The 15,619-nt window shown below is 42.5% G+C and overlaps 1 protein-coding gene across 2 annotated transcripts in view; it reads left to right on the plus strand.

Annotated features, from left to right (window-relative positions):
* Positions 1 to 12,423: 12,423 nt before the first annotated feature.
* RGS7BP (regulator of G protein signaling 7 binding protein) overlaps positions 12,424 to 15,619 on the plus strand; it is a 61,466-nt gene continuing 58,270 nt past the window's right edge. For both annotated transcript variants that reach the window (XM_054987048.1, XM_054987049.1), the window contains exon 1: positions 12,424 to 13,169. In XM_054987048.1, the coding sequence (XP_054843023.1) occupies positions 13,011 to 13,169 (159 nt within the window). In that variant the 5' untranslated portion in view covers positions 12,424 to 13,010. The remainder of the gene's footprint in view (positions 13,170 to 15,619) is intronic.

Raw genomic sequence — 15,619 nt, forward strand, 5'->3', positions numbered from 1 at the left:
AACGCTGTGATGCGATGTCCCCCCATGGGTCAGTAATGACTCGGTGCTAGCCCAGGGGACTACCTTTACCCTTTTACCTTTTGCCAACTGTATTAGCAGTTGGTTTAAAGGAAACTACGCAAGCTTAAGTGATATATATTGATTGCATTGTTAACAGAAATCTATACTGCAGCTTTGATCACAAGGAAGCCAGAGAAGGATCTTTCTTTGCTTTCATCAAAGGAAGGTATTTTTCCACATGAATTCTTGCCGCAAGTAGCTTAGCCTTTGAAAAGCTATCAAGGAAACAGAAAGGAGGCAAGAATTTTTTTTAATGTTCATTTTCACAGCTTAAAACTTACGCTAAACAGATAATAAAGTACAAGGAAGTATACAGAAATTTTAAGGCAAATTTTGCATAAACCTCTTTCTTTCAAGAAAATATTTTACATGAATAAAAGTTTGGAAGTTAACAGGAGGAACCTTGGCAATTATGAGGCAACGAACAGCTGCAGGGCTTTCCCTGCTCTCCCTTCATTTTTGTTGTCTGTGTGATGCACTAAATAATCCCGTATGGTTGCTGCTGGGAGATTCCAGGGCAAGTATGCAGGTCATGGAACAATCTGCAGGTGCATATATGGCATTAGTCTCAGGTACTGCAGCCCCTTTAGTCCAGTGGATACTATTGGTTTTTGTGTGCAGTTCTGTTCTACCAAGAAGATAGAAGGGTGCAACACAATTCAGCATACACGCACATAACTTTATATACTTTGGCCTATATACTCGTGTGACAATATGTGTACAAGTTTGTGCAATGGGCACTGTGTATTCAGAGCTGCAGCAGCATGTGCCCTCTCTGCTGCAGTTCTCACAGGTCAGCTGGGATTATTATTACCCATGTCTGGAACTATTACTGACTCTGAAATAGTAAAGCATCAGTCACCTGATTATATGAGAGAAAACACCATAACTGCAATTACCAAATTCTATAAATGACTGGGCAACCCATTAACAGATGTTAATGTGCAGGAGTTTGAATCCTTTAGTTGCAGTTTATACCTTTATAACTATATCCATTTTAAAGGTATTACATATATTCTTTTGTGCATATCTGTGAAAATATCTCACCCAATACAATAATTTTCCATTCTGATAGCTTTTCCTGGAGGCTTTGCATTGAGCATGCTCATGCTCAATGACCATATATACCTTTGGTAAGTTGGACATAAGAAATTAGGAAAGTCTTACCAGATCAACACCCTGTTTTCTACAGTAGGCAACTATATGCCATTGTAGACCAATAGCAGGGGCACAGAGACCAAACATCCCTCCTCCACTGCTGCCCCCAGAACTGTATATGTTGCCTCCAAACAGGTTATTGTGGTGAATAGCTATTGATAGATGTATCTTTCATGAGTTTGTCTGATCTCATTTTAAAGCCATGTAAGCTAGTAGCCATTACCATTTCCCACGGCAGCAAGTTCCACAAGTTAATTATCTGTCCTGTGAAGAGTACCCTCTTTTGTTTGTGGGTCTACCCACTCTTCCTTCTGGGACGTCAGGGCCATGGTTCAGCCTTCCCCATTTTATGCTCACAACAACCCTGTGAGGTTGGTTACGCTGAGAGAGTATGATATGTTTAAAGTCACCCAGTGAGCTGGTTGAATGAGCAATGATTTGAACCTGGGTCTTTCAGATCCTAATCTGATGCACTAACTGCTATACCAGATTAATTTTTTATTTATTTTATTTAAAACCTTTCTATGCCACCTTTCTACCTAAATAGGGCCCCCAAGACTAAAATATTCCAACATTAAATCAGCATTTAAAGTAAAGTATATATAAAATAATTAAATAAAAACATGAATATATATAACATCAACACTAGGAAAGAGGGACAATAACAGTTATTGGAGGTATGCCAAACAAAACAGTTGTCCATCGTAAATCAAATTGGTTGGATGCACCTGAATGGTAGTATTTCTAGTATTCGTGTTCTCTGTAGCATGCATAATTTTATTAAAAAATTATCAATTCCACCACTCATCTTTTTTCTAAACTGAAAAGCCCCAAAGAACCTCTTAATAATTTTTGTGTCCTTTTCTGCACCTTATTTATTTAGTCTATATCACCTCTTCAGCATCCTATTTGAAACGGCTTACAATTAAAATGTCACCATATAAAAACAGCACAAAAGTTATCCGTACAACAGAACCGAACCATTAAAAAGCTGGTAAGAGAAAACCCCTAATTAAAAGCCTGGGTAAAAAAGGTTTGTTTTGGCATTAGAGCCTCAAAAGAAAGTAACATAGGTGCCAGGCAGATCTCAAAGGGGTGGGCATTTCAGAGGAAAGGTGCCACCACAGAAAATGCCCTGTCTCACTACCCACTTCACCTCTGAAGGTGGGGGTACAGAGAGCAGATCTTGAGGGGCAGAATGGTCATAGCTGGTGAGCCAGCTGGAGCTAACAAAAGGAGGTACATGTCACAGAGGAGACCAGAGCTTCCAACTGTTGTGCGTTTGTTGATATGTTTTTATTGAATTATTTTATATATTATTTTAAATGTTGTTTTAACATCGAAATGTTTTCATGGGGACCTCATTTGAATGGAAAGGCGACATAAGAATGTTTTAAATAAATAAACCATAGGTCAGGATCCAGTGCATCACCAGGATACATACCTGTCCCTCCAGGACAAGCTGATTCTGCAGTCCCCGGTCAGCTTCTCCATTGACCAGCAGTACCTCAATATTGTCTGAACTGATCTTCAGTTTATTGGCCCTCATCCTATTACCATCTTCAGGCACCTATTCAGGACTTCTATAGATCCACTTGCCTTAGCAGTTAAGGAGAAACAGAGCTGGGTATCATCCACATATTGGTGACACCTCATCCAAATCCCCAGACAACCTTTCCCAGCAGTTTCATGTATATATTAAATAGCATGGGGGACAAGATGCTACCCTGCAGTTCCCAGTTCTGCAATGTCCTTTTTGAGATGGGGCACTCAAAACTGTAGAGATCCAGTTTGGTGTAGTGGTTGAGAGTGCCGGGACTCTAATCTGGAGAACTGGGTTTGATTCCCCACTCTTCCACTTGAAGCCAGCTGGGTGACCTTGGGTCAGTCACAGCTCTCTCAGCCCCACCCACCTCACAGGGTGATTGTTGTGAGGATAATAATAACATAATTTGTAAACTGCTCTGAGTCAAAGGTTATTATTATTATCAAATATTATTATTATTCGGATTCGGTTTCGTTTTCTCGGCCATGTCGGACGCTCCTCTCCGCAGGTCCGGGAGGAAGCGCCCGAGCAGCCTGACCAGGCGGCTGATCTGCGAAGATTAGCCCCCAGGACTCCCAGTGAGGGAGGCAGGGTCCGAGACGCGGCAGGAAGAGCCCCCTGAAATCGATGCGGGGGGTAAATTGCCCGTTTGTCCCTATGGAGGCCGGCAGACGTGCGCGGCACCTTGAGTGCTGCCGGGCCATGGAAAACGGCAAAGAGCAGAACTAGGCGGAAGCCTGTAAGTAAGCGAATCCCTTCTGTTATTACAAGCGCACGCGAAGGAGTGGTGGGATCTGAAGCTAAGAAGGCTCGTTCTTCCCCCTCGCTGAGTTTTAGAATTTGGTTGGCGGTCCCCCCCCCCCTAAAATGGCAGCGAAAAAGCAGAGTCCCACTTTGGGCAAGTCAATCTCGGCTGCCCTGCAGGGGAAAGGAGAGTCGCTCGAAGACTTGGTGAAGAGGTCGGTTATCGAAGCCATAAAGCCCTTTGTTGACAAGCTGAATGAAACAGATCAAAGGGTGGGCTTAATTGAGAGCGAAGTGAAAACCATTAAGGAAGCAGCGGGGGGGGCAGAGAAGTCTGCCCGGGAAAATGCGTCACTCGTGAGGGCAACGAATAAAGAGTTAAAGCTGGTGGAGAAACAGCTGATCGGGCTACAAGTGGAACGAACACAGACAATTTTGCGTCTCCAGAACGTGAAAGAGGAGGAAAATGAGGATTTATGGGGTATGGCCTCGGAACTATTGGCGACACCCGCGAGGGCAACTAAAGAAGAGGTAAAAAGTGCCATTTTGGAAGTCCGTCGGGCTTCTTCAAAATATGCAACGAAGCGTCAGCTGCCTCGCGAGATCATCATCAATTTTTCATCTAAAAGGATCCGAGACACTATCCTATACAACTCATACAATGCGGACCTGGACTTTCTGGGTAATAAAGTCAAGATACTGAAGGACGTCCCATTTTTAGTTCGGAAAAGAAGATTTAAGTATAAAAAGCTCGCAGCTCTTCTGAGGGAACGTGGAATAAAGTACAAATGGCTATTTCCGGAAGGTATCTGGTTCAGTTACAAAGATCAAGCTTACAAGATAACATCAGAAGATCAACTAAGGGATTTTGAGGACAAAAATCAAGAATTTCAGCAAGACACCAAACAAGAAGAAAAGGCGAAGTCTGAAGGGGGGGAGGGAGAGGGAACGAGCACTGCAGTTGCTCAGAGAGAATTGCGTCCGAGGCCCGGGGGGGGAGGAAGACTTAATTTGAATTGTAATTTGTATTTTGCAAGGTCAACCACTCCATCAATATCATACAAAGTTTTAATTCTTTAATAATGGCAGTATGAAGGGAAAGCATTATGTGTAGTGTAGTGTTGTTATATGTTGCTGGTTTTTTTTCTTTCCTTTCCCTGCCCCCCCTTCTTCCCCTCTGTATTGTTAGTCAATGTAGCTAATAAAAAAAATAAAAAAATCTTTTAAAAAAAATAATATTATTATTATTCTACTATTTTACTATGATGCCAAGATGTCTTTCCTGGTCAGTTAGGATCCCCACCCCACCCCCACCCCCACCCCCACCTCCACCATATGCATCATATTACATCTACTTACATCGAATCTAATATTTGTCACATTGTTATTCATTCATCCAGTTTGGAAAGATCCTCTTGAATGTTTTCACAATCCACTTTGTTTTTAAAAAATATCAATTTATTCGGTCAAAAATCAGCACAAATCTGAACAATACTGAATACAGAAAGTTTGACCAAAATATCCATTGTACAAAAATATAGCTTTTAAAAAGAAATTCTAAAATTTAGGTTCCGTGTGCATATTTTCATTGTGGATTTTACAGGCTGTTGCAAAAAAATTTGCACAACAAACTGAACTGGGGGTTAACACTCCAGAAACAACCTGAAAATGTTATCGTCAGGGCAACTAGGGACTTTCCTAAGCAAAGGGAAGATATTTTCGAACATATTTCATGATAAAAACAACAGTGAAGCAAAACATGTTTAATTGATTCCACCTAATATTTGTCACATGGTTTATCCAGTTTGGAGAGATCCTCTTGGATGTTTTCACAGTCCACTCTGTTTTTCACCATTCCAGCCATTTGGTGTCCTTAGCAAATTTGGCTAATCCTTTCCAGAAGACTTAGGAACAGTTGCCCTAATATTTCTGGAGTTACGCTTTTTTTCATCTGTTACGAGAGCTCTCCATTTACACATACTTTTCCTTCCCATTGTCTAATGAGTTATTAATCCATGAAATTACTTGGGCTCCCATCCCATTACTGTTAAAGGTGCTCATAAGCCTTTTGTGGGAGACGTTAGTCAAAAGTTTTATCAGACCAGTGGTCCATTTAGTCCAACATCCTGCATCACACAGTGGCCAAGAAGTTACTCTAGAGGCCAAGGTCTTCCCCGGATATTGCCTTTTGGCACTGGTATTCAGAGGTTTACAATCTCTGAGTGTGGAGGTTCCCTTTAGCTAACATAGACTTATCCTCCAGGAATCTAATTCCCTTGTAAAGGTGGCTGTTCCTGTGGCCATCACTTCATCCTCTAGCAATAAACTTCACATTTTAATCACTCATTGTGTAAAGAAGTATTTCCTTTTAACTCTCCTGAATCTACTGCCATCAACTTCATTGCATGCACTTGAGTTTTGTTGGGAGAGAGAGAAAAAGTTCTGTCTGTCCATGCTGTCCCCCCCAGGGTCACATGCCCTCTTCTGTACTTCTTCCAGCTCTGCAATGTCTTTTTTGAGATAAGGTGACCAGAACTGCACACAGTATTCCAAATGAGGCCACACCATAGATCTACTCTGGGACATTATAATATAGGCTGATCAGTCCTTTTTCTAATAATCCCCAATTTAGACCTTGCGTTTTTTACTGCTGCTGCTTGACTTCATGTGAATTATTCCTCTCAATAAAACCATCTCCAATTTCCTCATACTCAGGGCCTCAGTAGATTTACCAAAGCCTAAATTCTTTGTCAAATGACCCCTTGCTTGCAACTTGCCAAAATTGGATACACAACCAGTTGTAAAACCCTGGTTGTGTATCCAATTAAGCCATTAATTCCTAGGAATGAGAAGTGGTAGAAGTTTTTCTTCCTTAGGCTCAGGCTAACCTGGCATGACCTGGAACTGAACTGGAATGGGCTTCATAGGATCAACATATGTGAGCATATATATACACCCTGTGTGCATGTGAGGTTCCATACAGAGCAAGCTGTTACAAAAAATGGGAGGCCCATCCCTGATATGATAGGCTTCCCTGTAACAGATTTGGCATTGTATTCAAGGACAAACGGAGAAAAATAGAGCTGCCGTTTCCCCTTTGACGATCTCTCCAACCCCCAAGCAAGCACGGCATCAATTCCTAGTGTCAAGTCCCAAGACCTGCAACAAATTTGCCTCTTTTCTTCTTAAACGTAAGGTGTCTTAATTTCAAAAACTTACCATGAACTTTTTGCTATTGGCAAACTGAAGGTACAATCTGCCTCTTCCTTCTAGAGAAACAGTAGCATAAATACTATTCGTGTATTATTGTTGCTAGTTGGATAGGATTTCATCAACCAGGTCAACTGCTGGATCTGAAATACGAAAAGCTATTTGAAACGGCAGCTCTTCTATTGCGATCATGTAGCATACATGTTCTATAGAAAATGTACATCTGCACACTATGATGCCACATTGTGGGATGGCTGTTCCAGATCTCTACCACTCTATACATTGGCATGTGAATATATCCACACGTGCACTAAAGTATCTCACAAAGATCTATTTCCTTATGTATTGTTTCACACTCCACAGCTGAAGAAAATGCGTATCTATGCATGGGTTCCACTGTAGCTGCCTGTTTCTGTTGCCACTGAAGGAGAGCAACAGACGGAAGCAGCAGTGGGGATGGTGAAGGCTGTGGAGGGTATAGGCAGTGGTAGCAACTGGGTTTCTTCTCTGCAGCCCAGAAGCAGAGTTGCAGAGTGAGTGAGTAGAGTGAGTACAATGGAGGCTGGCACATTGTTCTCCCCTCTTTTTAGACTTTTGTAAAGTAGGATACAATTGATTTCCCAATACTTGGTTTAGTCTGCAGAAAACAGTTATTGATAGCTATCACCTGTTTCTGTTCTTGCAGGAATTAACAGGTTTGTAATTAATTCTACTTGAGCTTCTGTGCATCTACTTTATTTCATATTTTGACTGCATGCCAGACTTCAAAGTCTGCAATAGTTGAGGAGACACAATTGTTCTCAGGAATCATTTCTATGATTTGGGCAGTTAAATGGCACCATGGGCAGAGGAAGGCCAAGAAGGTGAATGCTGGGTGTGAAGTCCTTAGGTAAACAGGAAGAGCCAGTGTGGTGTAGTGGTTAGAGCATCAAACTGTATTCTAGAAAATTCAGGACCAAATCCCCACTTTACCATGGAATCTTGCTGGGTAACTTTATGCCAACTGCTCTTTCTCAGCCTAACATACTTCACAGGGTTTGTTGTTGCGAGGATAAAATGGAGGAGGGGAGAATGATGTTGTAAGCCGGTTCCCCCCTGAGAAAAAAGTGGGATATTATTATCTAAATAAATACATAAATAATCAGGTACTTGAAAATCAAGGAGCGTGTAGCAGGGATTTCTGGGGTTTGGCTGAATGGATCTGGAGTTGTTAAAAGGATGAGCTTAAAGCTTGGATATTCTGGTTCAAATGTCTCTCCTCTGCAGTTCTCTCTAGGTTGCCTTCAGCCTTGTTTAGATATCTATCTGCAATGTTAAGATGAACCTTGTAAGATATTAAAGGGTTGCAAGAATTACTGAGTTAATGTATGTGAAGTGCTTTGAACATTCTAAAGGTGTTAATATGAATTAAGTATTATTTTAATAACGTGCACAGCAAATTGCGGAAACCAGCTTCTGCAACCATTTAGAAATTAACAAGAAGAAATGATAGTATTATGGGTACATGGCATCATCTGATTTCCTGAATCAGCAGTCCCATTTCCCAGAGTCTGACCAAATTGTATCACTACTACCCTGTGGGGTTTTTCCCCCTACCAGCCTGCTGTTAAAACGGTACAGAGAGTCATGATCTAGTATTTGTTTCTCAGACTCAAGGGTTGGGACTTGTGTTACATGATGTTGACATTTTTGTCTCTGTGACGCAACATCATGGCATCAGATGACACACACGCACACTCTTGAAATTTATATTTCGGGTAAGAAAAGTCTGCAGGGTATGTTTTTGGACCAATAATTTCTCGTGTGCAGGACTTTTCTTTCATTAATCAGCAAAGTTCTGAAATGATGCTTTTGTGCCTTGTATTCTCTTAAAATTCTTGAAGAAGCTTAGTGACCGTACATTTTAAATATTTTAAATTTAGATTTAGAGCCCTGAGTTTGCCACCCTGTTCCAAAAACTTAAGAGTAGTATACAACACATTACTTTTTTAAAGTTACTACAAAAGGAACCCATGTTCCCAAAGCGCTCGTCAGCATTTCATGAAGAAACTAATGAACCCCAGGTGATGAACACCAACCTATTACTGTCTCTATTATTTTCCTTCAGCAAAAATCTATATTGCAAGTTTGTGATTGGTAGACAATTTCAACACTGAAATCGGTATACATATGACAGAAATTGTATGACCATGAGTGAATTTATCATAATAATTCCTAGTGAACACGAGACCTTCATTTAGTTGCCTGGGTTTGCACAGAGATATCTGTGCTGTATGTGTCAAGGTTGGATGGGTCTGGATGGGGCAAAATGATTTTTGCTATTATCATTAGAAGTACTCATATCATGAGACAAAAATTTGCAATTCCAATGTGCTTTCTCCTCGACAAGATATTTCTGAAATTCCAGATGGCTTCAGTTTTCTCCATCTGTGGACAGACATTTAGAGGATTTGTTTTGAAAGGAACACTTCACCATTGTAAGTAGATATGTTTGGAAAGTTTGTGGTAAACTATAGCTATATACTGTTATCTGTAGAAAGTCACTGCTGATGCAAAAATACAGCAGACTGTGAATGAAATAGTAGAGACAGCCAGCAAGTATTTTTAAAGGATTTTTGTTGGATTTTACAAAGAAATATAGAAACTAAACGCAATGCAATGTATTTAGATGTCACAACAAATCTCAGCTTGGTTGTGATGAGTATGCAAGAATGGTCACTGACCTCCACTCACCCCTCTTGATACTTGGCTGGGAAATTGAAAGACTTCTTGCTTCTATTTAATTGTATTTTGTCACAAAATTCAGATCAATTCCCTATAAACTAGGATTTGACACCAGGATTAAACTGTTGTCCAGAATCCTAGTTTGTAGGTGAGACAACAACTGACAATTTGTCATTTTTACTCAATATTGTCAGATAGAATCAGGAAGTCTTCAATTTTCTCTCCACACAAGAGTGTGAAGAGGTGCCAAGCCACAGGATTTCCTTGCTTGTTCTCACCACAAGCTGAGGTTTGTTTGTGATGTCTGAATGTAGCCAAAGAGAATAAGGGAGAGACAGAAATGCGTGATACGTACTGTAGTTTACATATAGAACAAAATAAGAGTAATAATTTTTAACATAATTAGTTGGACAAACCAAAAAGATGTGTCTGTATATGAAAATCCTTTAAGGACACCAGAGCACCAGTAAGTATCTCCCCCCACACCCCATTTCCTTTTTCTTTTTTATAGTTTCAATTGAAACATTAGTTTCCTATCAGAGAAACCACATCTTAATATCTTTACGATACACATTGATTTCTCCTTTGTTCCTGACTCTTCTGAGTAGGCTGTCAATTTTTCTGGCAAAGTTCCAGCAGCTTAACAGGCTTTAATAGCTGCATGACAGGAAGAAATGTGGAAGGCGAACCTTTTCCCATTGCTTCCAACAAAAAGTTTCACTGCTTATTTGTCTGATGCACAGCAGATAAAAGCACAGGAGCCATGCCAGAAAATTCATATTAGCAACCCAAATTCTGGGTGTTTCGAAATGCTAGCCTGGCCCTATATATTTTCACACATCTGGTTTATCTGAAAGATTACTGAGGATTACAGAACAAATGGCAGGAACTGACGGCCCAGCTATATATGATTTCTAACTAGTTGGGTCTGGGTCCAGATCTGGGACCCGATTTGCTTCTCCCACAGCCAGACATTTAAAAAAAGTCTTCAGGGGCCCAGTTTGGCTTGCAACTGTGGTGTGGACTGCACACACAGCTCCAAAAATGGGGCAAAAAACTCCTCCCTGCAGCCATTTTGGCTCGGAAAAATGGGACTGGGCAGAATAGGAGCTCCTCCTGCACCACACTGCAGTCTCAAGCACAGCTGGGTCCCCACAGATTTTTCAAATGCTATTCCCTGTAGCTGATGATAGAAATTGTATCATGTAGTTTGGCTCAGAAAAAAATTTGCCTTCTGGCAACAGTTTTATTCCTATAAAAGGGATGATCCAAAAGCAAACGTCATGTAATACTTTTATTAAGTTACTAAATACATCAAAACCAAAGAATAGGCCAAGATTATTGCATTTATTAGTATAGTCATAGTTAAAATGCCAATTGTGCATGGCAGTGTTTACAGAAGTACACCAGCAATCAGGGCTGACCCCAACCACCATATGGGGGGGGGCTTTTCTTTTGGTGGGAGCAGAGTTGTTCATCAGGCAAAGATCAATAGATTCCTCAAATCCGACTGGAGAGTCACTTTATTCTAGCATTTCTCTCTCTGTGATAGGTTCACTTGCATTAACAGTATTGCCTCATGATAGGTTCACTTGCATTAACAATATTGTCTCATTTAAAATCACTTAAAACATGATATTGTTTTAAGTGATTTTAAATGTATCTAATGTAAATTATTATTGTGTGTTTTAGATGTATGTGATAAGCCCTGAGCCTGCAGGCTGTGGGAAGGGCGGAATACAAATTGAATTAAATAAACAAATAATAAATGGATGACAGCACATAAGAACATCAGAACTGCCTGACTGGATCAGACCAAGCTCTCTCTAAGACCATTCAGTATTCTGCTTCTGGCAGTATCCAACCAGCCACAGGCATCTGGGTATTCATGGGCAAGGCATAGAAGCAACAGCCTCCCTTTATTTCTTGTCTGCATCTTCCCATGGAGGTTCCATGGAGCTATCCTAGCCATGAATATGTGTGGATTTCCCTAATCTTTTTCAAAGCCATTGAAACTATTGGTCATAACCCAATTTTGTGGTGATGAATTTCATTTATTTACTATGTGTTGTTGCTAGTTATTGACATTTTACTCTGAATTCTACTCTTCTGTGGTAGTAGCGCTGAATTTGCCATAATAAACTATTATAACAGGCCCTATTTTGGGGTGTGGAAAAGATTGTTTAAACATTTTGCAGGAGAGAAAACGATGCATGCATGATGTATATCAAAAATCTTGTGTGTTGTCAGTGCTGAATCATTCCACGGTATTTGCAGAGGGCTGCCTGAAAGGTCTGTGCACAGAAGTAGGTGGGAAAGAGCATCATTGTAATTTTTCACCTGGGATGCCCAGATGTCAAAACCCACCCCCGGACAGCAGCTTGCCCAGCACTAGGGAGAGTGCCATCCATGCTCTGAGTATCCATTTTTGGATTAGTAGGTTGGGAAAGAAAACCTGGTGTGTCGGTCTTCCTTGGAAAGGAGTGAGCTGATTCCATTACATGAGTAATCTTGACCAGTCTGTTGTGTCTTTCTTTAAAGCACCTATTCGTTGCTTGTGGCTCCCCCTGGTCTGGATGGCCTTGCTTGACCGAACTGTGTGCCTCTGCCACAGGTAATGTGAAATCAAGGGTGAGAGTGCCAGAATACAGTTCAGTCTCAGGGATGGCGTCTATGCTGCCCAAATTCATTCACCGCCTTTAGGATTCGCACAGTCCATTTTTAGGGGTGGGCAATCCGGGATCCCTGTCTACTCTCTTGGGGCGATAAGTTTCCAATCAGCCGCTCCGGCCAGTTGCCAGAGGCCCCCTGCAGCCTCCTCCCGCGCAGGGCTCCCAGAGGGCGCGTCTGCCAAGGGAGCCTCCGGAGAGCCCCCTCCCGGCGAAGGACCGGAGCCCTGGGAAAACGAGTCCCCAGCCCGAGGCGCGCGCCTGCGCGTGGCCGGCGCCGGCTCGTAGGCGCACACGCGCCCAGGCGTCCGCTCCCGTTCTGTTCCGCAGCGGCCCGGCGGGAGGGGGGAAGGCAGGGGCCGGCGGTCTGCGCGGAGGAGCGGCTCCCGCGGGCTTGAAAAGAGGCTGCCTCTCCCCTCCGCCTCCCTTCTGAATGGAAGCGCGGCGTCGCCAGGAGCGCCGTTGGATTCCGCCTGCCCGGGAAGCGCTGTCGAGAGGAGGAGGAGGAGACAGGCGGGCGGGCTCGGCGTGCCAGCCATGAGCTCTCGGCTCCAGGGATTGCAATGCTGCTCCCGCTGCCGGTGCCACTGAGGGGAAGAAGTTGCTCGGCATCCCTGGCCCCTGCCTGGCTGCTGTGAGGCGACGATGCCGCAAGGCAGGGCGCTCGCTTCCCCGGCTCCTCGGCAAGCGACGGGCTCTCGGGAGCGTCAGCAGCGCGGGCGCCTGTGAGGGGCGCGATCGGGACGGAGATTCTGGGTCCCTTGCTGGGCTCCTGGACGCGGGGCTGCCGCCGCCGCCGCTGGTGGTGGCTGGCGTGGTGGGGAGGAACAACACCAAACCTTTGCCCGCCCCGGCTGGGCTGAGCGTAGCAGCAGCTTCTGCTTGGTGGATGCGTATGAATGAGTTCTGCACCGAATGGGCGCAAAAAGCGCCCCAGGTCCACGGGCTCCATCTTCCAGATCAGCAAGACGCCGCTGCACGGCAGGGACGGTGAGCGCCGAGGCAGCACCTCGGAGGGCGCCTACAAGCCCCAGAGAGCCCTGGATGACTGCAAGATGGTGCGTAACCAGCAGCCGCGCTTCCCCCCCCCCATGCTTTTTGAGCGCATTTTTGTTGTTTGCAGTAGGGGCCACTCCTATTTTTCCTATTTTTCTCCCTCCCCCGCGTTGACTATTCCAATCACGTGCAATTGCACTATTTTAAAAACTGCAGTCTGCAATTTGAGTTGAAACCCCCCCCCCCCTGTTTTTTTGCTCCAGCCTCAGTGGCTTAAAGACAAGAATTGAATATCATGGTGGAAGGAGCTGGGGGGGGGAGGCGAGGGAGTCTCTAGGAAGTGCAAAGATCTTTCTATTTTTGGACTGTGGCCCAAATTTACAAAAATGTGTGATGATGGTGTCATAGGAAGGAGGACGTAGGTTTGAGAGCAAGAGTTGTGGTTAGGGAGTAGAGAGCTTCTAGGTTTCGGTGGAGAGGCAAAATAGGCTAGAGCCAGAGGAACTATGCTTCAGAAATCCAGAACTAACACCTGTAACTGCCCGTGTGCAGGTAAAATTCAACCCCAACACACACCACGTTGTAGTGGCTTAATAAAGAAAACGAGTCAAGGTAGAGACTACTGGAGGAAGATGCCATTCCACCACAACTACTGAAGAATCCAACACACAAATGAACTCTGGCCCTTTTATTTTGCTCAATATTGTCAGTCCCGCATGCCTGGTTGTAGTCACAGGACCAGTAATGAATCTGCTATAGGTGTCTGTGATGATCCCAAAATCTGGATTCTAGTGAATTTGCTTGCTTTGAAAGCTTGCTAATTGAATTTCCTAACTGCTGCTATCTTAGAATAGCAGTTCTTGTTGCTTTGTTTTGATCATACCAAAATTGACCATCTCAATAGATTATGGCAAAACTGCAGTCATAATTAAGGCATTTTTAACACCTACATCAAAAATTAGGGCAGTTTTAGAAACATGCTGTGTTAGATCTCCTTTTATAGGAAAAATCCCGCTCTTGATTTTTAACTTGCCCAGTCTATGTATGTATGTATTGTTTTGGAATCTGGCAGTTCTAGGCCTTGCATCCTTCCCATTTTATTGTCTGTAGTTAAAAATAACTGTACAAACATACCCGCTCCCCCAAACATACTCTGGCATAAATCAGAAAATGAGTACTTCATAAATTGTTACTATACTTTTAGGCTGAGCTTTTAGTTTCTCTAAAGTGATAAAGGTAAGCACAGAAGAAGTGAAAGTTTTAAAATTTGGATTTAGTATTCGTACCTTGATCCATGATGTGTATAGACAGTACCTGTATATATGAATGTAACCTGGGCCAGGTATCATATTTTAAGTAACGCAGTCGTTCCCATACCTATATTTTGTTTAAGTACTTAGAGATGAAAGTTTGACTGGTTCTTGTGGCCCTGCTGTTAATGTTTAGTTCTAATACACTGGGCTTGGAGTGGAAACCAGTAGCAAGGGGCTAATTTAAGACCCGTCACATAATTGGCACATAGTTTTTGTGATCCTCTCTGGTGTCAGTTGGTGGGGATTGTTCTACAAACTGATGTATTCTTTTGAAATCCTTCCCCTCAGTCTGAAAAACCTTTCAAAGATATCTGGATTTAGAGGAAAAAGCAGTAGAAAGCAGTACACCCCCTTTCCCTCATCCTTTCTGTTTAAATCCTAGCAATTTTTAATCTTTACATTTTCAAACTTATTTCTATAACCAAAAGTGCTTAAATCTTAACTTCTTTCATAAACATAAGCTGTGGTTCATGAAGTTCTAGTAACGCCTTGCAAGCCCTACAAAAACACTTCTGTGGATATGTGTTGCCAGATTTTGGCTCGCTTGTTCTGTTAAATAAACCTTTCCCCTCTCTGTTTAGAGTTTAGACTAAAGGGTTTTGAGAACTGAAAATGACCTCTGTGGAAGGCTCATTTTCACTCTCAGTACTTTCTCAGAGTAATACCATTAAGGCCTGAATATATTAGGTAGATATTCCCATTTTGTATTAATTCTTTGTCATTTGGAACCAACATTTGATAGAAAATAAGCGCTCTATTTGCATCAAGTGCTAATAGCAACAGTGGTTTATATCATAGAAACAAAACTTTTTTGATCCTAGAATTTAACATCATGGCCCAATATTTAGCAACATACAACTGTGAGAACTAGGTTTAAGGGACTAGTATGTTACATGACCCATATTATCCTGGTACACTTACAGTAGAATCCTGTGGAGAGTTACTCCAGTCTAAGCCCATTGACTTCAGTGGACTTAGACTGGAGTAACTCTGCATAGGATTGCACTGTCAGAAGGGATGTAGTTTGTCTCTTTTACAATAGTTTTAAGGTTAAATGCTGGGGAAATTTGGCAAATTTATACTGTCCATTCTTCCTCAAGGAGACATATTGGAACAAGCCACTAATGTTATTCTGTACTGCACATTCACTTGTTTCTACATAATAATAATTTTTTAAAAGCTAAGCAGCAGTATAGTGA

The sequence above is a fragment of the Eublepharis macularius genome, chromosome 8, assembly GCF_028583425.1.
Source record: "Eublepharis macularius isolate TG4126 chromosome 8, MPM_Emac_v1.0, whole genome shotgun sequence".
Lineage (NCBI taxonomy): Eukaryota > Metazoa > Chordata > Lepidosauria > Squamata > Eublepharidae > Eublepharis > Eublepharis macularius.